The sequence below is a fragment of the Pteropus medius genome, unplaced genomic scaffold (assembly GCF_902729225.1).
Source record: "Pteropus medius unplaced genomic scaffold, Ma_sr-lr_union100, whole genome shotgun sequence".
In the NCBI taxonomy this organism is placed as follows: domain Eukaryota; kingdom Metazoa; phylum Chordata; class Mammalia; order Chiroptera; family Pteropodidae; genus Pteropus; species Pteropus medius.
This window is the reverse complement of record NW_024349141.1, coordinates 1,532,709-1,557,483: the sequence shown is the minus strand read 5'-3', so window position 1 is coordinate 1,557,483 and position 24,775 is coordinate 1,532,709. Positions and strand designations below refer to the sequence as shown.

General features: G+C 38.1%; 1 protein-coding gene across 4 annotated transcripts in view; it reads left to right on the top strand.

The window, feature by feature from the left end:
- PTPRG (protein tyrosine phosphatase receptor type G) overlaps positions 1-24,775 on the top strand; it is a 631,793-nt gene that overhangs the window by 578,803 nt on the left and 28,215 nt on the right. For all 4 annotated transcript variants that reach the window (XM_039880554.1, XM_039880552.1, XM_039880553.1 and 1 more), the window contains 5 exons: positions 419-510; positions 11,279-11,370; positions 18,487-18,583; positions 23,391-23,473; positions 23,659-23,793. In XM_039880554.1, coding sequence (XP_039736488.1) covers positions 419-510; positions 11,279-11,370; positions 18,487-18,583; positions 23,391-23,473; positions 23,659-23,793 — 499 coding nt within the window. The remainder of the gene's footprint in view (positions 1-418; positions 511-11,278; positions 11,371-18,486; positions 18,584-23,390; positions 23,474-23,658; positions 23,794-24,775) is intronic.

Below are 24,775 nucleotides of genomic sequence, written 5' to 3'. Positions count from 1 at the left end.
CTGTTCGATGACTACATCTGGGAGGGTTTGAGGTGTGGTTGTTGAAGTTGGTGCTGAGGATTTAGAATAGCAGATTATTCCTCCGTAACATGTCAAATTTAGAAATATTAGCAGTTTGTGCAGCAAGTTTACTTTGTCCAGACCAAGCTTTCACGTATGTAAATGGTTTGTTACTAAGCCTTTCCCCTCTGACTACCAGGATAGGTATGGTATAATTTAAACCGTGGGCATTCCTCAGGTATCTGGGGTTCTTCCAGTGGGCTGAATGTTGTCCTTCTTGTATCTTGTTACTTTGTTATTCAGTGCTGTGTGATATTTAAAGCTGGGAAAATCTGTGAAGGAGGAATTGAAAAATGATGAACTCAAACAAAGTGCAATTCTTTGGTCTCACTATTTGCATGTTTTTCTTTCTACACAGAAAATGTTTTCAGACAGCTCATTTTTATGTGGAAGATAGCAGTTCACCTCGGGTGGTCCCCAATGAGAGTATTCCTATTATTCCTATTCCGGGTAAGTAAGACACTACTCTTATATCCAGCGGGTTAATTGTTTTTCTCTTTTGTTCTCAGTTGTATGTGACAGCCATGGCAAAATATTATTTGTATAGCCTTTTAAAGCTTGCCCAGTTTAAGAGATCCTTAGCTAAGGGTAATTTAATGAAATCTTTGTTCCTTTAGATATCTGCAAAGTAATGAGATCCTCTTTAAGAAGAGCAAATAGTTATGACTTAATAGAGTCTAGATTCACATGCAGAGGAGGGAAGTAACAGTAGGAAAAGGGGAAAACATACTTACATATTTGCAATCCACTTGGACTAACTTTCGTTTTAATAGGCAATTTGTGTTTTTTTTTAAATTCGCGATTTGTGATACTTTTTTTTTTGTATGAGTTTTCTCCTGTGATTCCTTACTCTGAAATAGTTGGGAGTTTGTTCTTAAGATGCTTTGTATGGAGGTCTAGGGGTATGTTCTTGATTCGGTGTATGTTTTACTTGTCCTCCAGAAGAAACATGAAATGCTCGGTTAGTGTTAGGGATAGGGATTAGTGGAGTGCACTGTAGTAAATCCTAGCAAACGCCGTAGTTATTTTAGAAGTTCAGCAGCAGCTTAGTTGTGATAGATAGGAAGTGGGATTTGAAGATGGCCCCCGCCATTTTTTACTTGGCATCCCTTCGTTTTTGCCTGATTTGAACTTCTCTCTCTGGATTTCATTATGTACTTGTAAGGTCCTGTCTTTAGCTGTCTTATATATCTATCCATCCTCTTGACATTAATTATTCTTTTGTAAACAGAGGTACTGCTTTTACTGTAATGCCACCTCCCACACACCTGAGCCACCCTCCCACTTGTCTGCCTCCTGCTCCAGAACAGTTTTTGTGGTCTGATATACCGTATATTGTATTTATTTTTTTTTCGTGGTGTCCCGTCACTAGAATGAGAGCTTCATAAAGGAATATGGGTGTCTCCTTAGTGCTAGAATAATACTTGGCATTCTTTAACACTATGGGATGGGGAGAGGGAAGGGAAGAATATGAATGAATGTCAGAAAACCTTCCCGAAAGTTCCTAGAAGGCCATAGCTGGGAAGCTCAGAGGTACAGTCATTCTCTCAATACAGAGAAGGAATGCGTCTATTGTTTGCAAATCTTCACTAGGTGCAGTTATGGTTAGGGACTTACTTGGCCCTTTGTGTGTCTGTGTATGTTAAGTCATTAGATATTGCTAGAATTGACCATGTTCTGCCCATCTGGTCAGCTTCTCTCACTAAAGGTTGACACACAGAAATGAGAGGGTAGCAGAAAAGTCTCTGATTAAGTTCTTATTGGATCATTTTATGGCCATGAAACAATTCCCATACAGATGGGACAGGTCTTCTGTTGCCCTGTGTCCTTCTCTACTAACCCTTGTCCTTAATTCTTGGTGAAAGAAATTGCATTCTTGCTTTTGAGAAGAGAGGAAGCAGAGAGGAATCATCGGTCTTCCATCTGCATGGAATAAGTAGTTTTGTCAGATCTACCAGATGTGTGCAATAGCATGTGTATAATCATTTTCCTCGTGCATCACCTAGAATATGTGTTGACTTCTGGAAAATGCCTGGGAACCTCTCTCTCCTGAACTAATCCATCTGACAAACACAGCTGTTGGGTAGTTGTGCAATTGAAATCTATTTTAAAAGGTTAAATGGTTAGGTACATCTCGGGCTTTCTTTCAGTTATTATTTTCTTTTACCACTGGATTAGGAATCAGAAAACCTGGGATCTCACCCTGCACCCACCATAAAACCTGTGGTCAGTGACTTGACCCCTTGAGTCTTATTTTTTCAGAATCTATAAAGTGAGCAGGAAGTCTGCCCTGCTTGCACTTGAGGCAGCGTTAAGGATCACATGAGATATGTGTGAAAGCACTTTGGAAATCCTAAAGTAAGCCAAAAGTGTCAGCTGTTGAAGCTTTCCTTCCTAAATTGTGGTACTGTTCATCCCAGCAGCCCTGGAGAACGAGCATTTGTGGGGTTCTCAGGTTTAGAGTACCCCTAATACTGAACCACATCCAATGGATGTGCCTCGCTGTGCCACACTCTTGGACTTGGGCTTTCGGACTTTCAATTCTCCAGAATCCTCAGAAAGTGCATCAGTCGTACATGCCTTGCCCCACCTATGAGCAGGAGTCTTAGAACAGAAATGCTTTTTAATGGTTTCTGTTTCGTTTCCCAGCTACCTATTTAATGACCAAGTGAAATACTCACAACCCAAAGGTGTTTTCTTTAAATATGACTTTCTCCTAATTCTTACTCACCAGTAGCATAAGTACATGGAAAGAGAATGTCTTCACATTCTCCACTGACTAAGAAATCCGTAGTACTCAGTTGTACCTCACTTGGCGTAGTAGATGCACCCCCTTGACAAGTTGTTACGCATTTGTAAAAATGAATAAATGCTGTAATGCAGTGTATTGTTAAAGGACTTACCTAGTGAAAGCAAGAGTGAGACTACCTTTTCTCGATTTTCTCAGATTTTCGTAGGTAACGTAGCCTTTTCCAACTACGAAGAGATGCCTAGACAAACTTATTTCATGCTTAACTGGGAAGCAGTTACCCTATATGACCTTTCTTTAAAGAGTTTTTAACTTGATCATGATTTCTTATTTCTCTTAAATAGAACCCCACAATTCTATTTAATAGTTATATTTGTAAAATGTTATAATTTATAAAGCACTTTAACAATCTATTTTTTAAATTATGGTTTCTTTCCATTATTACAGTCCAAACTGAGTCTTGCATAAGAAAATTCATCGTGAGTTATTTTCACTTTGTTAAAATTTAACACAACTTTTCTTTAATGGAGACCTTGGGATCATTTTAAATGATTTACCTTAGGGGAATTATCTAATTGTTCTTATTTCTAAAAATAATAGGATATTTATCGAACTTATATGGAATGCTTATTCTGCCCACTGGATCTCCGTGGTTCTTAGCCTTGTTCAAAACCCAATAATACTACTGGGCCCCGGATTTATCAACTTATTTTATCACTTGAACTCCTCATTTTCTGTAATCGATTAAAAAAAAAGATATTTCCAGACAACTGCCAGTAAACTGAAGCATTATACTAGTTAAAAATGCGTGCAACGGGGTGAGATTGAAAATTCAGGCTCAGCATGGTAAAATGTATAGTATATACTCTGTTCCTAGAACTTATTTTACATTTAAACTCTTTTAGAAAACATCATCATCCCCATCTAATATTTATTGAGCATTTACCAACTATGTGCTTTATGTTTATGTTCACTACAATCCTATAGAGACTGGTGCAATGATATCCCCATTTTACAGATGAAGAAAGTGAGTCACAGAGCCACTATGTGATTTGCCTGAGGTTACATAGATAAGTGGTAGAGCCAGCATTGGAATTCTGTGTGTGACTTCAAAGCACAGATGCTTGGAAATGGCTCTGCCCCCTCTTGGCATGCTCCTCTGACAGTTCTGATATCTCAAGTCTTCAGGCTCTTCATTTGGATTTTGCTTCATTAAATCAAGGCATTTTCAAATTCAAAATGTGAATATTCTCTTCAGTTTTTTTTCTGAGTTGTTCTTTGACTAGCACTGACCGTTTGCTTCTATGTTAAACTCTCTTTCATCTTCCTGGAGAGTGTTTCATCATTCTTCTGTTGAAGTTTCTCCCATATCAAAAAAATCTCTCCTCTTACCTTCGTTCACCTGTCTTTTCTTTCTCTTCCTTCCTATGCAAAAGCCTCTCAACCCACCAATACTTCTATTCCCTGTGCGAAAATAGGCCTGTGTGACTTAATGACTTAGGGAGCAATTTATAAACATGTTGAATAAATTTAGACACTAAATCAACTTTTGGATGATTTTACTATGGTTAAAATTCATAAAAAAAATAGTTCTGATCTTTAAATCCCAAAGCATACGTAGAATTAGTAAGTTATGCTGACTTTAGAAAAGTAATATAAAATAGGCAAATGCTCTTGGAGACAGCAGTTCATAGGTATTTTTCAGGAATTTTGAGTTAATCAGTTTTACTAATTTTATCAAATTTAGGAACTTAGAATCTTCGGGATGTTCTTCTGGTTTAGTATAGCAACACAGTCTTGTAAAAATGAAGACCGTTTTTCCTGGTCTCACCTATACTCATGTAAAATGTACATATGCTTAAGACTAAATATGGTGACAAAGGTTAGTTAGCCACATTAGAAAGAATTCATAATACAAGGTATTTATCCACCATAAAAGATGTGCTTTTGAGGTGGGGTTCCACTCACTATAGAAGTGACATCAATTCTTTTGTCACAAAAATTTTGAATTGCTGTGCCTGTACGATATATGGGAAAAGTGTTCCCTTCCCCCTCCTCACTGCCCCCAGGTAAATTAAGCTGTGGCTTCTGCAGAAGAATGAAAGGGGCTTTAACTCTTGCCTTTCACTAACGGTTTTTCATAATTCAATGTTACATGGTTACTGGTTTCCCAGTTTTAGCGTGTGAGGATAAAGCATAATTGAATATAGTAACCTAGCTGTCACTCCCCTCATAAGTTTTCCATCTTTTAAGATACTGCAGTAGCCACAAATTTCTGTCCTTTAAGATCCATATTATTCTGAACATCTACAAGTACTTTTAAAGATCTAGCGTTTTCAACCTAGAAGTATTCTCTTGAAACAAACTTGAATAATATTTTCACTGCAGTTATCAATGAAGCCTTATGTACATATATCACCTACAAATTATATTCACTGTATTATATTACTCATTCTTTTAGACTTTCATTATAGCTTTTTTAAATCAACTTAGCTCGTGAAATTAACCCATTTATAAAGCATATTGAATATGCTCTTTTTCAAATGTGCAGATTGTCAAATACAAATGTTCATATTAATGCTTTTCTCTGAAAATTAGAAAATTTAACTTTCTAATAAGAGCATTACAAAACAAAATGGCGCTGCTCACTAGTAGTTTAGAAATCCAGAAATGATTCCTGCCTTTCTAGCAGTTAAAATACCTCTTAATAATTTGAAGGTCACTGGCTTCAGCAGGGTGCCAGCATATAAAAAGGGTTTTAAACATGCAGCTTAAAACCCTTGGGATTAAACCAACCTTGTTGGCATATTTTATTTATACAGAGATTATCTCCAAAGGAGATTCATTGGTCTTTTGACTATAATGAAGCCCTTTCTTTATTGATTTCATTGTGTCATAAATGAAAAGATATTTCTCTTTATGGCAGGAAATAAAATGTTCCAATCTTCACAACACTCCTTGCATCCTAAGAGTCTGGACAAAAATCTATTTGTTGTGTTCTAACTCAGGAACTAAAATCTCAATAACCTTTTATTCCACATTTGCTTTATCTTCCTAAGTCGACACAGGGGTATTATCAAGCGCAGAGAGTACCCTGAGCTTGGCCTTGGAGGCTGAGGGCAGACAAGGAGGGAACTGCATTCCTATAATTGAGGCCTGTCCACTAGAGGAGTGGTTGACAGTACTTGATAACAGCGCAGTCAGGGGACTGGGGGGTTGGGAGCGGGGGAAGGTCTGAGCAGGATTGACTTTAGCCACGTCTTGTGCTGGGGCTTTATAGGTTCTCCATGCCCACGGACAGATTTGGTTGAAATGTGGAATAGTGTTGAGGGAACTGCTACGGGGTAAGTGAATTTTACAGAGATTGGTTGCAAAGTGAGTGACTTAAGGCCCTTTGGAATCTTAATGGTAATTATACATGTACCCGCACACTGCCCAAGTAAGCAAGCAGGGATATTTTTTAAACAAACCTTAAGCCAGTCAACCCAAGCAGCTAAGCATTGTGGCAGGAAGGTAAATAACACTTAATTTACCTAGCATCATCAAGGTGACCCCGAAGACCAGTGTGGGTTTTCCAGGTAACTGACGACGCTTACTCTCAAAGCCAAAGTGATTCATTTCATCCATTTTTGTTGGAAAGTTTCTTTGAAATGTATCATATGGTCCTCTGTCCTCTCTGACCATGTATGTTCGATTTAAGGTTTACAGAGGTCATATAAGGTGGAAGAAGCCAGCTTGGAGTCAGCCTGGCCCCACCACTTGATAATGACACCAATTGAGAGGCCAAGCTACTTGGTCTCTCTTAGCCAGTTTTCCCATCTATAAAATGGAAATACTGACAGCCCCTAGATCATAGGGTCATACATGTAAAGCAGTTAGCACCTCATAGTAAATCACAGTTATTACACATTTACTAAATGCCAAGCACTCTTACAGGTACTTATGTTTTCTAGTTTACTTTTCATAACACTCTGTGCATCAGGTACCGCTACTACTATTCCCGTTTCACAGATGAGGAAAGGGAGTCACAGAGAGGTGACGTCATACCACCAGGCAGTCCGACTGTGGTTTTAACCTTCACACCATTGATGCTGGGTGCCTGATACACAGGAAGCGTCCATCACCAACGGCTGATAGAATAACAGCTACACAGTTTTACTGAGTTAACAGTAGACCTTAGAACAGAACGGTGTACTGGGCTGGGCCCTCTGCAATGCCTCCCTGTGGTGGCTGTTCAGGGAGAGCCTCAGCTGCCAATTTTTCCTTTGAAATAGCAAACCAAAAATTGCAGACAAAGCCAGGTTTTTTCCATTTTTGTTTAGATGTCATTTAGTCCTTAAGATTAACAGATAGCACATTTAGCATATACAAGCTGGTTAGAAGCACAGACCAAGTATGGGTGATTTCCCTATGATGGTTCTGATGATGCAGGTACAACAGACATAACCGCATATTTCAGAAACAATTTTTGTTTACGTTTAAATGCATTTTTCCTTATTTCCTGCAGTGTTGCATTTGAGGCCAACATTATTCAGTTCCTTCTTTGCTCCTTGGAATCTCTCAGCTTTGATACTTACTTCTCATTTGACGTTCTCCCACTTCTAATGTTCTGCTTTTGGTACCTAAAAACCAGAGATTAATATCAGGCTTCATCAGAAGTTGTACATAGAGACGTTTTGTTGTGGATTGGCAAAAATGAAAGTTATGTTACGTACAGTATTTAATTCCAACCACAAAGGCTAAAATCCCAGGACAAAGTATGAATAATGTTTAATAACAACAAGCCCACTTTTCAGGTCTTGATTTGCAACTGACTATATCAAACATCTTATAATGGGGTGGTTTAGTGATAACAGTAGTGGTCCCATTTTTGCCTAATTTAAACCTTGGTAAGTGAAAATTCTTTAGGTAAAATTTTTGGCACAAAATTATAAGGTAACATTTTATCAGATTAACTGAGATACTCAAATTCCTTGTTTTTCCGTGAAACTGTGGATCTTTGAGAATGAAGACAGGTAGTGTATACAGTGCATTGGAGCACAGGCTTTGGGTTCAGAACACCGGGATTCAAATCTCAGCTCTGCCACTTAGTCATTGTGTTGCTTAAGACAAGTTGCCTCAGTGTCTATATGTGTAATGTGAGGGTAACAATGTCTACTTTTCCTAGTAGTTTTAAGATAAACGGTTGGAAAGTATTTAGCACCGTCCCTGGCAACCAGTTAGGGCTTAATAAATGGTGGCTCTCTTCTCGTTATACCAACTCCATCATTACACCATTTTCATCATACCTTAACAATCTCCCATCTAACTTGTGGTTAGTGAAAACATCTTCACTTGGATTCCAGCTCATCTCTTTTTATATTTCTCCCCCATCAACACTACATCAGCGACATCTATTCTCACCTAAGTCATCAAATCCATCCCTTTTATGGCCCTTGAGTTTTCGCCACTCAATTACACACTGTTCTGGCACTCACTTTTTCATGTTCATCATTTCTCTGATGCAAATATTGCCCGTGAGCAGAGACCCTCTCCCTAATATCTGGCTGAGTCCTAGGTGCTCAGTGAATGCCTCAGTGGAATGCCAGTGACTTCCCACTCAGTCTGACCCAGACAACATCTGTTCTCTCTGAGTCGGAACACTCTTTACCTTAAGTCCGTGGCCAGCTTTCGCTGCCATACTCCAGCCTTCAGTTAATCTTTCTGACCTTGTTCTCTCAACTGTAAGATGAGTATGAAAACAGTACATGTTAATACATGTACAAGAAAGGGCATAGAAAGTGCCTGGTCCATAACACTGCTAATATTCTCTGCATTCGTTAATGAAACTCAGATGTTTAAGTGGAAATAACATCTTGCAGATGGATGTCTTCTTATAACACAGGATCTTTCCACATAGAAATTGAGCAGCTCAGGTCTATGATGATGTCCTAATTGCTTAGCCTTCTGCTAGACAGAGCAATTTTATAATTATCCGGCTTGTGTTGAAAGAAATTTAATAGAAAAACTATATAAAAGGAAAACTATTAGGACTTCTAATTAGTCATGGCCTTACATTCATCTTAATATTGAGAAAAAAAGATGTATGACCCCTCAGTTTCATTTATCTTGAGTAAAAAAGATTATAATGTGTTATCTGGGTGGCGGATGGTTGTCAGTACAGTGTGTGTGTGTGTATCTGGCTGTCCAGCAGTTTCATGATGTTACTGGTAGTGCCTGGAAACCCAGAGGGTTGTGGTTAGACTTCTTTGGATAAAGAAGGAAGTTGGAGAGACTAGTGAGTCATATATTGCCACAATTATCATACTGAGCTCTGCTGGATTTTTGCCGCATCCAGCCATGGGAGTAGCAGGCAGACTGGTTTCTGAGACTGTATGGCATTAGCTTGGATGTTACAGTTGAGCACTTTCAGGAAAAAAATAATAAATTGTTTATATAAAAGCATTTTTTAATGACTCAACACATGCTGCGACTTTTACAAGGCTGTGGTTTGAACCTTGTAGAGTAAAATAGCTCTAAAGCTGGCATGGGTTTTTTTGTTTGTTTTTTTTTTCTAATTTTGAGCTAAGAGTCCATGTGATTAATCATGGCACCATAATTTTATTAGGAACCTACAATTCTAAACTATCATTATGTAATAAATGTTGTCCTTAACCTATTACACTATTAATGATGTCACTCTGCCTTTGGAAACAGTGTCGTGTCTTTCATTTCAAAATAGAGAAATGTGGTCTGTATGCTGGAGTGTGTGTGGGGCTAGATTGTGTCCCATTTCACTTGTTTTGCCTCTTGTCTGAAGATGACTTTATTCTTGGGTTAATCTTTTAGAGACTTTCCAATTTTGTACATATTAACTCTTTTCTCAACTTAAGACCATTTCTTTGCCCCTTGATTATTATTTTAGATTTTGCTTACTTCTGAACGTTTTAAGTGATCTGATCAGATCATTTTGGAATTTTTTTTTTTTTGAACTGTGCATTCTGCTAAATATTCTGGGGAAACATTTTGGCTCTGCTTACTTTGTTAATGCTGGTTACATCATTATGGAGCTATAGATTTCTTGGGCGTGCAAAATGATTGCATATTCATGAACGTCTTCAATCTTGAAATATTTGTAAATAACTTGGCAATTTTTTTCATAAGGTGGCCTATTAAAATGATTAGGTCTTTAATTGTTCACACAGAAAGAATTTGTGCTTACAGAGCACCACCTATTTGATTAGTAACATTTCTATGCTAAACAATTTGGATTATGAACATATAAATCACCTTCTTTAAACAAACTATAAGAGATGCTATTTTCTGCTTAAGAATGATTCAAGTTTGAAAATGTCAATAGATGCAAAAAGCCACCCTAGAGCTTTGCTCTCTCGAAAGAAAGTAGAGAAGGAATGACATAGTCAATGTTAACTGTCACCAGATGAAGAGAAATCAGATTGTCAGGCCTGGATCTATAACATTCTTGCCAAAGTAGGACCTCATTTACACATACAGATAGATCTTCATACCCTTTGCTAAGAAAAGCATCTGTGGCAGTTTAGATGTTTGTGCGTTTGCCAAAGATCTTTCACTCTGAATAAAGTAAATGTCATGTCTGTTGTTTATCTCAAATTCAGCAGAGTATTTTTAAAAGGAAATATTTGTGGGGGAGGATCGAGGGAAGAAGGAAGGAAAGAGGTTGGGGAGCTCCAGTTAGTGGGGTGTGGCAGTTTTATAGCAGTACTCAAGTATCAGATCGGACCTGGATAAATCAGCTTAAAACATACTTTGGGCTCATGAACTGAAAATGTCCTTGTGAAGTGACAACACTACAATAAATTGGAATGTGGAGTCTTCCTGAATCTATACCTAGTCTGTCAACACCAAAAAAATCCAGTTAATTTAGCCAAACTGATTATTTGGCATCATGTAGACACAGCTGTCTTGAACTAAAATTTTGAACGGTTGTACATAGATGGCATTGTACCCAAAGCCAGCTTGTACAATGGCATCTATCTGTAATTGTGTATAAAGATTGCTTAGACTTCAAAGATTGGAAATAGAACTTAATTGCTCTGGCTTCAAGCTGGACCCAATTGAGTAGCAATTAAAAAAAAACAGCAAAAACCTAGGTCGTGATAAAATTTCTTGACAAATAAGTACCCTTGATAAGATCAGGCTTTTAGTTCAGAGTATGATGTGGTAATTTAACTATGTAAGTTGCCTCGAATATAAAAAATAAAGGTGATTTTCTTTATGATGTGCCTTTTTTAAAAAACCATACTCAACCTAGCTCATAGGCATTCAAAATCATAGTGAGATCCTAACGTGAAATAAATTCTGATAATTTTCTTGAGGACATCTATTTCAGGTGATACAATTATGTCACTCCTTCTAAAAGTCAAATGTTTGTCTTCAGTAATCCCTTATCAGTGTCTTTGTTTTGTGGACATATTCCCTGTGACTCCGAACACCACTTTATTCCCACAGATGACATGGAAGCCATTCCTGCCAAACAGTTTGTGAAGCACGTCGGTGAGCTCTATTCCAATAACCAGCGTGGGTTCTCTGAAGATTTTGAGGTACATTTCAAAATAAAATTAATTTCCAGAAACCTAACTCTTATTTTTCAGGATTTTCGTAAACCTGAAATGAATTCACTCCAAGCGTAACAATGAGGAAAGCGGGGGTTGTTTTTATTTTTCCTTACGTTTATAATTTTAACAGGCATTCTTTTCCCAATAAAAATTAAGTGAAAGGGAGTTGGTTGCACATGTCCTGAACATGCGCTTCTATAAAAGAACAGGCCTAGTGATAAAATAAAAGGCAAGCGCAGGTGTTCTCTTCATTTTAATTCTAACTGGGCAACAGCCGTAAGACATAGGGCTCCTAATTCCACGTCATTTCCACAAAGTGCAGTGGAGACAGCAGATTTGAAGTCTGAGGAACGTGATGCTGGCTCCACCAGTAGTGAGTTTTGTTATCCTTGAGTCAGTCTCTGATCACTAGTTTCTTCATATCCAGAAATAACACCAATGTCACCTACATCCTAAAGTTATTGGAAAAAGTAAATGATTAACATCTTTGAGAGTGAGTTAACTATGAAGCCCATGCAAAGGTTGACTGTTATTGTTGCCGTGATTATTAATCCTTGGAGAGAAGACATGGGTTAACACATCCTTCTGATTTTGAGAACTGGTGTGTAGGAAACAAGGTAGAGAGCAGCTTGCACCCCCTTGCCAACTCTGGGTTCTGTGCCAGTTCAGCAGTGACAGGGTGTCAATGAGGAGCTATTAAACAGACTGCCCTTTTCTTCACTGAGGCGCTTAACTAAGGCACATCTCTGGCAGCAAGAGTTGTGCCGAGGAGGCCAAGTTTTCATGGCAGCTCAGCTGTCTTCTAGCTTTCTGGTTAAGTCGGTTCCTTTCTCTCTCATTTCTACTTTAAAATGGAAATGATGATGATGCTAACCTGCCCACCTCTTTACAAAATTGCTTATGAGGATCAAATGAAGTAATGGAAGGTAAGCGCTTTGAGACTGTCTAGGAGCCATACAGCTGGGAGGCACAATTATTTTGCATAGAGAATGAGAAGTAAAAATAGGACCGAAAGCCCTTGTCTCTATGCAAATTTGGAGTCCCCAAAGGGCATCATAAAGGCAATTATACTGACAACTCGTTTAAAATAAAGTCTTTCTCTTAGTTTTTTTGTTTCTGTTTTGTTTTTGAGCAGAATCAAAGCAAAGGTGGTAGAGAGAAGGAACCTTCTGATTTATTCTGCAAAGTCATATGTTTCATGGAACAAACAAAAACATGTCAAGTATTTAATGCGGCTATTAGATGCTTACCCAAAAAGGTGCCTATTCAACTACAAAGAACATGGTTTAAAGTCAAACATTTTGTATTCATGAGGACAGCAAATGTGTGTGGTGTTAAAGTGATTTAGTTCAATTGACTGTTGGCTGGATGACTGAGCAAGAAGATTGAGGCATTTAACAATGTTGATGGTATTCAGGACAAACATTTATCCTCTAGAGAACAGAATTTGATCGGGATGATCAAATGCAACTCCAGTTTCTCAATTATTTATGATTCGAGACCCCAGCGCTATTCATCACAGCTGGTTTTGACACCATTTAATTATTCAAAATAATCAGCTACACCTCTGTAAACTTGATCTGACTTAAAATGGGCTTTGCTGCATCAAAATCATGCCTGTTAACAAATCCTGGGCATCTGCACCCTATTTCTAGCCTTAAAAAATACTGCAGCTAGAAGCCTTTGTAGCCTGTATTGAACTTCATAGCTTAAGCATTATTAGCCGGTAGTTATAAGAGAGGCACGGGGAGGGCAGGGCGGAGGGAGGAGGCATTGTGTTACTGTTGTCATTTCACAACCTCCTGGTTTGAAAGGTTTAAAATCAGAGCTATTCAGAACATTCTTTCTTCTGGAAAGAATGGTAAGACAGCAACATGAAGGAGGGGGAACAGGGGTGAGGTACGATATAAAGGGTCCCTAATATACTGTTATCATCTAATTTAGGGAAATTTTGAATGAAGCATTTAAAAACTGGTAGTATTCCTTTTTTTAGTGGCTCTGCTGAAAAGGAAAACTGGTAACAGGCTATATAAGAAAGTACTAAGGCTACTTAACAAACAAGAGATAGTAATGGGCTATAAAACGAAGGTCAGGAAAAGAGATCTGGTGTTTTTTTTAAAAACCACAAAACAAAGCCTTCATTCTGGTAAGAGTAGTAACCTCAACCTCAGATTTCCAGCTCTTTTCATGTGGAATGATGATGGCCGGCCTTTGCTTAGCTCCTCAGTACCACCCTCATGAGGTTGGGTGCTATTTTATTGGCCCCATTTTACAGGGCTTTCTGAAGTGAGCCCACATGTTTAACCTTGACACCCTCTGGACTTTTTGTCCTGTAATGAGCTGAAGTCAGAATGAGAAAAACCAAGATTACCGGTGATCGTCTAAAATTGACCATGCCACTGATGGACCAACACTTGCCTTGGGGCGGGGGGGCAGCGGGGAGGGGAAGCTGGGTGAGCAGGCAAGATAAGGAGCCCCCACTAAGCACTAGAAGCCCATTACATGACCGTTTTGGTCTAGAGCCTTCCCAGATCGCTGAGAATCTGACCTTTAAAAATCTTATACAACATCTGAATAGAGCCCTAAAGTTAGTCAAAGAACTTAAGATAATAGGAAAATACTACTTAACAATTGATATTTGACCATTAAGAAGAAATAAAATAACTCATCTAACAGTTATGAGTACCTGCAATTCTGTGGACATAATATAAAAAGTACAAGGATGAATTGAAGACCCTGCCCCCAAGTTCAGTCTGGTGGGGGTGGGGGTCAGAGTACACACAACCGGAGTAGACAGACAGCAAAGCAAAATAAGTGCTAATACACATATAAAGTTCTGGAGGAGTGTAGAGGAGAGGGGCTCCTATTAATTTTGACTGGATGTTTCACCAGAAGTTCAATTTACCCCATCTTGTTTAAAAATCATGGAAAGAAGTTAAATAAATGGCGAACAGCTGTCATTTTCAGAACTTTGCTGCCTAGAGGTGGAGAAAAATGATTCATTGGTAATTTTGAGTCTTTGTCTAGAGGTGATGCTGAAAGCAAGCCTTTTGTTCTTGTCAGATAAATTTTGGAGACTGTTAAAGGCTGGTGACGTTATACCTGTAGCGTCTTCTGCAGTCACTGGGAATAATGTCAGTCTTTGTCTCAGGAATAGTGTTTGATGACTGGTCCTTGGCTACCTGAGCCGACTTCAACCTCAGTCTTCCCTGGCCTCCACAGTCATGATCCAGAAGGCTTCCAAAGGCTCAGTGGTAGCATAATCTTTCAAAAAGGAGCTCCAAGGCTCTGGGGGTCAACAGAATTAATAGGCAGGGCTCTGAAGCATCACAAGTTTAAAGGCTGAGTGCAGAGATGAGGCCAGAGGTCCAGTGCCCCTTGAAGAGATCCTTTGGGACATCATCTCTATTACAATTAACCCCAGCTGAGCTAAATTTGGGCTGGTTGCTCATCTTAAATCAAGGGAACAAAGCTTTGTCCACCTGAGCCCATGCGCTGAGGGACCAGTGGCCACAATCACTTTATATAAGATGCAGAGTTCTAATACTGCATGAAGATTGCCGCCTGCAAGATGGCAGAAAATAACCCTGTAAAGTTTCCTGAGCCTCGGTGACAAAATGTCAATTTGGGTCATAAATGTCTTGAAGAAAACCATTTTTAAAACCTTATTATGAAGAAAATCATGGTTGGTTAAGTTGAGGTACTTATGAAGAGTAAGAAAAAAGTAAGAACCAGATTTCACAGATTGTGTAGAAAAAATTATAGACCTGCTATAGCAGCGATCTCCAACCTTTTTGGCACCAAGAACCAGTGCTCCTATGAGAATCTAATGCCTAATGATCTGAGGTGGAGCTGAGGCGGTGATGCTCAGCTGGGGAGCGGCTGCAAATACAGATGAAGCTTCACTTGCTGGCCTGCCACTCACCTCATGCTGTGTGGCCCAGTTCCTAACAGGCCACATACCCCTGTGCTCCATGATGATAGGCACTATGATGTACACGAAAAGAAGGGTTGGTTTTTCTGGAGCTGTAAGGGCAGTGACTTTCAATAAGGACATCTGGATTTGGATAGGGGGAGAGCACAGGCATTCTTAGCAAGGTAAATGGCAATGAAGCAAAGAGCAGGAAATCATGTGGTCTTTTCAAAAGAGCATAGAGTTAAAACTGTCTAGGGTTTGGAAGGGAGTTGGTGAAAGATAGATTGGAAACTTGAAAGCCTGGCTAAGGAATTTGGAATCTATCCAGAGGTTTCTCAGTAAAAGAATAAAGTCAAAGCAGCATTTGAAGAAAATCAGTGTTGCAGCAGTTTGTAGCCTGAGCAGAGAAGACTAGAGGCACGAAGATGCAGGATAACCAGTACCCGGTGAGGGCCAGCGCTGTGTTCGACGCTGCACGCACTGGGCTATAATCATGACCTAAATTCATCAGTCTTCTGTAGAATAGTCCCCTTAACACAATTATAGGCTGTCTGAACTCAGACACTAAGAATATTATACATACTCAGTCTAACATTTGGTCACCAAGTCCAAAATATTTGCTTTTCAGCTTGCTTTGTGAAGCTGAATAATCTGAAAGATTTCTAGATGTGTTTTTGTTCAATTACTTTTTTCAGATTGAGCCACAGAATGGTAGAACAGTAGGTCTCCACATTCCCACAGAAGGAAATGATTTAGCCTATTTCATCTCCCAAGAATTCTGAGTATATCAACTTTAGTGGTTTTGTTCATTTTTTGTTTTACTTCATTTTAAATCTCTTGTTTTCACTGGCTGTCTTCTGTGGTTTTGTGCCTGTTAATACTCAGAATATTCATTCTGAGAATTCGAGCTGTGTTACATAGACAGTAAAATACAAATCAGCTTAAATCTTAAACTATTTGTCAGAGTGCTGAATAATAGGCAACTTTACTATACATACTCCATCGGCCAGTGTCACTTCAAAAGGTTTTAACACCTATTAAAATCACATTAACTTTGAATGCCAGTTCTGATGGAGAAAAGCCACTCTAGGATCAGATGATATCAGCATCTAAATGAGCCAAGTAGTACTGCAAGGAATTACAGATGACATTATCAACAAGACAAAATCAGAAGGCCTTAGGCAAACCCCTTGGGTTCTAGTAAAATCAAATTTAGCATTATTTATGACTATTCTATGTATTCTGTCATTCGCATAATTGGAAAAGTGAAATAGAGGCAACAGATCAGACCAAGGGTTTTAGATAAAGATTTCGATTGGCCATATTGAATGACTGCTTTAAACAGTGCAGACAGCTGCTCCCAAGCAGTCTTGGTCAATTGCATTATATCATAATAGAAGCTCGACTTTGGTCCATAGCTGGGGTGGTCAGATTTATACAATGGGGAAAAAACATCAATAAACAAAGCAGTTCTCAAATGAAAGTACTAAAAGCTAAAATCTCTCAGCACAAGATATCACAGCAACTCAGCCCGGAAGAAGTACATGCCAAAAGTATAACCTTCAAAACCCAGAAGCAAAAGGAGGTCAGCTTATTTCAGGGATTTGTGTATAGATAGAATTACTGTCTTCTGGAATACAAATACATTTTCAAAGGTTTTCTGCCCCGATACTATTTAAAAGAGTATACCTCAGGCTTTGAAAGCAATTCTAAAAGACCAATTCCCCCACATATTCTGAATATGGCTGGCATTGCTTAATTCATGTACATGTTAAGACATCATCCTCGTTACATTATGCCCAACACTTTACCTCGTTTTAGAAACAAGAGCCAAAGGCAGCCTTAGGCCTCTTTAAACTAGCATTTGCCAAACCATGGGTTATAAACTATTGTAGAATAGAAAATATCGGGTTAGAATTGTCATGAAATGCCCTTTTCCTCAGAGAGGTATGTTAATCCTGTGGGGCTTTTTCTTTTTTCTTTTTTAAACAGACAATTGAGAAGGGCCACAATTATGAAAAATTCAATATATAGCATCCAAGAATCAGGAGTCCACGAATACGGTTTCTTTGCCTAGATAGCACCCCTTGTTTTTATACCTTAAATTCTTTGATTAAAGTGAGTTCCTCCTCAAAGAGAAGAAAGAGACTCCTTACTGGAAAGTTGACTGTGAATATACAAGACAACCAGTTCCTTGTTTTCATTATGCTTAATGTAAATGCTGTGGAAAACATCCATAATTGCTATGCAACTCCTTTGTGGAAAAAAGTCTGCGTGCCCTAAACTCTGTTAAATCTGCTACGTGTAAAACATTTCTCCTGATAATTTTGTGTCACTTTGCTCCTGCTCTTTGTAAGCAGCTGTGCACTGCTAATGACTTCCCTTATTTGGTTAGCTCTAGTACTTTTTTGGGTTTGAAGCATACAGTGTAGAAAAATTTGACTTTTCAGCAACCCTATTTTAGGCTAATGGATGATGTTTATTTATATCCATAGAAAAGGTAGCCAAAGAATGTTGCTTCTTCCACTGCTGGTTTTCTAAAGAAGGGTAATTTAAATAAAATTAGTTCACAAATAATTCATCAGAGACATATATTTGAACCAGATATGACAATTGATTAGCTATATGTTAGTGTCATTTCAAGACTGAGTCTTTATAGTCAGTTTGCCGTCTGATAGTTATAAACCGAGGCTATGTGATCTGTAACCATATAGCAAATCATGGCAGAGAAGAAAATTCTTACTCATCCTCTAGGACTCACGAATTACTTCCTGACTAAAGCCTTCCCCTATGCTCCCATTGTCGTTTCTTCAGGCCTCTTTTCTGTTAATCACACTTGACTATCATTATCTTTTTGCATGTTTAGCTCACTCATCAGACTGTGACATATTCAAAAAGAGATACTATTTTGTAATCCCCACGCCTAGGTCAAAATCTGTAATAAAGTAGGTGACTGATTAATTAGTAAAGAATTAAATCTTTTTATCTTGTTCACATCCTTTATTCTTTGTTATGAGATGTCAGTAGTAATTATTTCTGGAGTTGAGTTTGGGGAGGTAACCCTGGCAGTGGCTTGGGGGTGAGTAAACATGTTAGGCTGCTGAGTGTAAATCGTTAACTTTCTACGACCTTGTTCAACATCTAAAGTATGTCTAAAATCTTTGAAATCTTGCTGTTTTCACTAGGAAGTCCAACGCTGTACAGCTGATATGAACATCACTGCGGAACATTCTAATCATCCAGATAACAAGCACAAAAACAGATACATCAACATTTTAGCATGTGAGTAATAAGCTTTTAAACTATCTTCAACTGCGAGGAAATTAAATCTTCATGCTGGGTATAAGCTGAAAGCCAAGGCATCAGAATCAGGATGGCAAGAAAGAACAACACTTGGAAGTTAACCTCTCATTAACCCATCTTCAACAGTGTGTAGGAAAAAGTGGGGACATTTTCCACCCCCTTAGTCTTTCATTCAGCTGTCAGATTTCTTTCGTTAAGCTTAACGAAAGTAGCACCGAAAGCTTAAAGAAAGAAAGTGTTCTGAGCTTCACTGTTTTCACATGAAGTGATTCCATAGCCAGTGCTGGGAACCAAAATTTTAATGTCGTGTGGCTATCTCGACATTGTTTTCAACCAATGACAGCCAAGTTTTTTACTGCAAATAGAAATTCTGAGACTTGAACCAAGTAAGCTGAATTTCAAAGCCATTTTTCTAAGACTAGGTAATTGGTCTATATCTTAAATCAGAGGTTCCCAACCCCCCGGGCCACAGACTGATACCGGTCAGTGGCCTGTTAGGAACGGGGCCGCACAGCCGGAGGTGAGCGCCAGGCCAGCAAGCGAAGTTTCATCTTTAATTGCAGCTGCTCCCCAGCGCTAGCATCACCACCTCAGCTCCACCTCAGATCATCAGGCATTAGATTCTCATAGTAGCACCGATCCTTGGTGCCAAAAAGGTTGGGTACTACCTTAAATGATGAGCTTCCAGTCCTGTGGCCCACACGCTTAGTCCTATCCAGCATATTTCCAGGGTCAAGAGCATCCTAGAGGTTCAAAATTCAAATAAGTATTCTTACAGAGCCTCAAGGAATATCCTTGGAATACAGGCTACTTCTGTGGCTAGAATGCCACTTCTCTTGGACATTGGGGCTTGGGTCACTGGCAGATAATATATTCTCTGGTAGTAAGGGCACGGGCACAGATGTTTATGGTTAACATACACAGTGATGAGGAACACATTACATAGAATTTTATGTAATAGTGCATTTAAATTGGACCACTTAAATTTGAACACTACTGTAGTTTTTAATACGTTGGTGAGATATAACTCATATGCCGTATGCAATTCACCCATTTAAAGTTCATTTAAATTTGAATTTAAATTCAAATTTCAGTGGTTTTTAATATAGTCACAATTGTACAACCATCACCACTATCTAATTTTAGAACATTCTCAGCACCCCAACAAGAAACCCCTTTACTCATTAGTAGTCACTCCCAACCCCTCCCTTTCCCCAGTGCCTAGAAACCACTGATCTATGTTCTGTCTCTATGTATTTGCCTATTCTGACATTTTATATAAATAGAATCATGCAATATTTGGCTTTTTTCTTCTGACTTCTTCTACTTAGCATGATGTTTTCCATGCTAAGATTTATCCATGTCGTAGCTTGTATCAGTACTTAATTCTTTTTTATGGCTTAATAATACTCTATGGTATGAATAATAGCACATTTTGTCTGTTCATTTATCATTCGATGGACATTTAAGTTGTTTCAACTTTTTGATTATTATGAATAATGCTGCCATCAACCTTTGTATACATGGTTTTGTGTAGACATATATTTTGAATTCTCTTTGGATTATACTTAGAAATGGAATAGCTAGTCATATGGTAAGTTTATGTTTAACATTTTGAAGAACTGCCAAACTTTTTTCCAAAGTGGCTACACCGTTCTACATTCCCATCAGCAATATATGAGGGTACCAGTGTCTCCATATCCTTGTCAACATTTGTTACTTTTTTTCTTTTTTTTTGATAAGAGCCATCCTAATGGCTGTGAAGTAGTTTCTCATTATGGTTTTCATTTGCATTTCTTTAGTGATTAGTGATGTTAAATATCTTTTCATGTACTTACTGACCATTTGTATATCTTCTTTGGGGACTATTCAGATTCTTTGCCCATTTTTTAATTGGATTACTTGTCTTTTTTTTAGTTGTAAGAGTTCTTTATACGTTCTGAGTACAAATCCCTTATCAGATAGGTAGTTTCCAAATGTTTTCCTCTCATTTCGTACTTTTTATTTTCACTTTCTTGATGGTGTCATTTGAAGCACAGAGTATTTAAATTTTGGTGAAATCCAATTTTTGTCTTTTGTTGCCAGTGCTTTTGGTGTCATATCTAAGAAACCAGTGACTAATCCAATGTCATGAATATTTATACCTGTGTTTTTGTCAAAGAGTTTTATGGTCTTAGTTTTTACATGTAAGTCTTTGATCCATTTTGAGTTAATTTGTATTTGGTATGAGGTAGAGTCAACTTCATTCTTATCATGTTGATATCCAGTTCTCCCAGCACCATTTGTTGAAAAGACTCTTCTTTCCCAATTGAATTGTCTTAGCACCCTTATTGAAAATTAACTGACCATAACTGTAAGAGTTTATTTTCAGACTCTCGATTCTACTCCATTAATGTCTATCCTTATGTCAGTACTACACTGTCTTAATTACTGACTGTAGCTTTGTAATACGTTTTGAAATTGGAACCATGAGTCCTCCTTCTTTGTTCTTCTTTTTCGTGATTTTTTTGGGCTAATCTGGGTCCCTTGTGTTTCCATATGAATTTTAGGATCCACTTGTTTATTACTGTAAAAAATGTAGCTGGAATTTTGATACAGATTGCATTCAATCTAGATTAATTTGGGGAGCATTGCCATCTTAACAATATTAAGTCTTCTAATTCATGAGGACGGAATGTCTTTCCATTTATTTAGGTCATTTATTTCTTTCAACAGTGTTTTATAGTCTGCATTTTACAAGTGTTGCAATATTGTTAAATTTATTTCTAAGTATTTCATTCTTTTTAATGCTATTATAAGTGAAATTATCTACTTTTATGTTCAGATTGTTCATTGCTAATGTATGGAAATATAATCTTTTTTTTTTTTTTTTTTTTTTGTATATTGATCCTATATCTTACAACCTTGGCTGAACTCATTTATTCTAATTACATTTTTGTGGATTCCTTAGAATTTCTAAAAATGAGATCATGTCATCTATGAATACAATTTTACTTCTTTTAGATAAAGTTTTTAAAAAACCACACATCATTTTTGAATAAGAGTATTTGTTGCATTACCTGAGAGAATGAGAGGGTAAAAGAACAAGGAAGAAGAGTCAAACTTTCTTTTCTCTCCAAGTCTTTGAACGAATCGACTCTGGCAGTTATTGTTGGCCAGTCCAGTAAAGGGTCAGTTTGCTGAGATCGTGAGAATTTGTCCATCAATATAGCTCATTTCTGATGGTATAAGTCAGGCAGAGATATATACACATGTGTGACATGCATCATTCTCTCCACCACAGCAACCTTTAATTCTCGTTACTTCACTGCCTTGGCTAAACATATGTGGCAAAGAAGAGAGAGGAAATCAAAGAAACTTCTGTGTGATGTGACCAAGGGTCATGGTGTTTTGCCAGAAAACCACCATCTCTGGTTAGATGTGGTTATACTTTCACAAGTTCATTTGTGGTTTTACTTTCACAAATTCAAATTACATGTTTTATTTTTGTGTGTTCAGAGAGTTGGGTTTTGGTGTTCTCTTGGCCACTTGGTCAGATTCTGGGCATATCATACTTGTCACCTTGGTCTACCGCTATATTAATGCCTTTATATAGCAAAGGGTAGCATGGAAATGTCATGAATCAATTAAAATTAGTCCATAAATGTGCCAGAAAAGTAATGTAACGAAAGCCTTTTCTCGCAGAGCCAATATGACTTTCAAGGTATACATGGGTGCCACCATGCCACCTCCTATATTGATCTATTTAGCCATTCTATTACCATATTAATAAAATATGAATTTTGCATCTTGAAGAATGTGTTTTTATTTGTCAGTCTGGGAAATAACAGCATACGATATAATGCTACTGAGGTAGAGCAGTTTGTATCTAGATGCCTTAGGAGAAATTTTTCATTTGGGGACCATTTATATCAAGCAGCCCTGTTCATATCAACTGCTGTCTGAGAGTTTGTCAGAACAAAAGCAATTCGCAGTTCCAAGAACATAAAGGGCTTTCAAAGTGCTTGATACAGTCTGCCATTGCCAGTCATGTCCAGGGAAATCCACTCACTGGACTCCTTTTTGAACTAGCCTTTTATGATCATGGCTGTAAGAAGAATGTAAATTGGCTTTTGCCCTTTTCTAGATAGGAGAAATAAAACTATGACCTCAGCTTCTTTTGTTACCCTAAAAATATAAGCTCACTCTGTTGGGCAACTAGAGGCACATAGCATCACCCCGCTTTTGTTCATAGCTAAAGTTAAGTGGATCCTAAAATCTGATCACTGACTTCAGATTCCTACAGTGACGTTACTCTTAGAAGCAGCTCTCGTTCCTTCAATTACTCAGGTCCTGTCGGGGTGACAGGGAGCCCAACTGAATGGAATCTCTTGAAAATAGATGTTGTGGACTTGATATGACAATCACTTTTTTATATTTGTATGAACGGAGAGAGGATGGGGTCATGGGTCATCAAAAGCCTTGAAAATTGGTTTTAAAATACAGCGCAAGGAAGATTTGGAGGGTCACAGCTTGCAGTTGTTTTACATGAACTAACAGGGTCCTCAGTCTGGATTTTTGGGCACTCACAGATCAGACCATGAGGTAGAAGTGTCCCTATGTTTTTGAGATGGGCTCGAATGCGGTATCTTTTTGTTTTTAGTTGTCCTTCTGCCAAAAGATTTCTCAGGGACACTCTGGGAGATGCCACATTACCTGTTTTCCTTGTTTTGTGCTTCAGACTGCTGCTACTTTTTTTTTCTAATTATATATTTTGATTTTGCTTTTTTTTTCTTATCCTCTGTAGATGATCACAGTAGGGTGAAGTTAAGACCTTTACCAGGAAAAGACTCTAAGCACAGCGACTACATTAATGCAAACTATGTTGATGTAAGTCAAAATTGTTTTTATAAACCCGTTTCTGATCATTGAAGAGTGCTGCAGAAATTGTTGAATGTATTTTAATGCTACACAGAGCTTCCACTAAAAACACAGCCTATTCAATATGGATGGCACTTGAATTATTAACTGGTCTGTGATACTGCATTCATCTTTGTGTTGTGTCATCTTTGAAGGGTTACAACAAAGCAAAAGCCTATATCGCCACCCAGGGACCTTTAAAGTCTACATTTGAAGATTTCTGGAGGATGATTTGGGAGCAAAACACTGGAATCATTATCATGATTACAAACCTTGTGGAAAAAGGAAGAGTAAGAACTTACTGGCTTAATATCTGAATTATGTATCCTTGTTCAAAAATATTTATGGTATTAACCAATGTGACTCCAATAATTTTAATTTAAAAGAAGTCTTAAAAAATATGTATGGAGTACCTGCTATAGGATAGGAACTTGACCGGGTATAAAGAGTTACAGAAATGAGAAGTGTCCTCTCCATCCTTACTCTGCCTTTGGTCTGGTGGAAAAGAGATCTACGCACTTACAAGAGTGGATTACATATGATGATGGAGATGAACAGGGCATTAGGGGAATGCTGAAAATGGAAGAATGTATCTTCTAGGGCAGATATTTTGTAAAGAAACTAATACTTGAGGTGAGATTTGAATGATGAGTTAAGAGGAGTTACACAGGCTGAGTAGAGAAGGAAGGGCATTCCATGTGTAGGGGATAGAAAGAAGCAGGGAAGTCGGAAAAAACATAGTGTAGTTGGGGAAGTCCTAATAATAGTTCGGACTGGGGAAAGTAAATAGACTGTTTAAACACCGTGACCATCATCAAGAGAACCTTTTCAAACGTGATAATATTTTAGAATTTATTAGATAATGAACTGATAATAGATGATGCTAATTTAGGCAAGAATAAAGGCTAAGTTCCCAGTTTATTGCTCAGAATCACTATGACTGTGGAGTTTCTGTTTTGTCTTTGGTGACCCAAGCTGTAACATGAAGATTCTCACAGTTACTTACAACTGTGAATGAGGCCCAGCCTCACTTAAACTCTCTTTATAACATGTCCTACCCACATTGCTCGTAAGTCAAACATACAGGTTTCTTTACTAGGCCTTCTTTAAAGTATATCATGTGTTGAAAGATGATCATGAGTATTAGGCCCATTTCTCAAGTGATCTTGGCCCAAACTTTTCCGAAGATTATCTTTTCAGAGGTTATGCCTACCTGTAAGCAGTTCAGCTCATGTGTTTCTGTCGACTACATGGTGATATTACCTGTGTTTT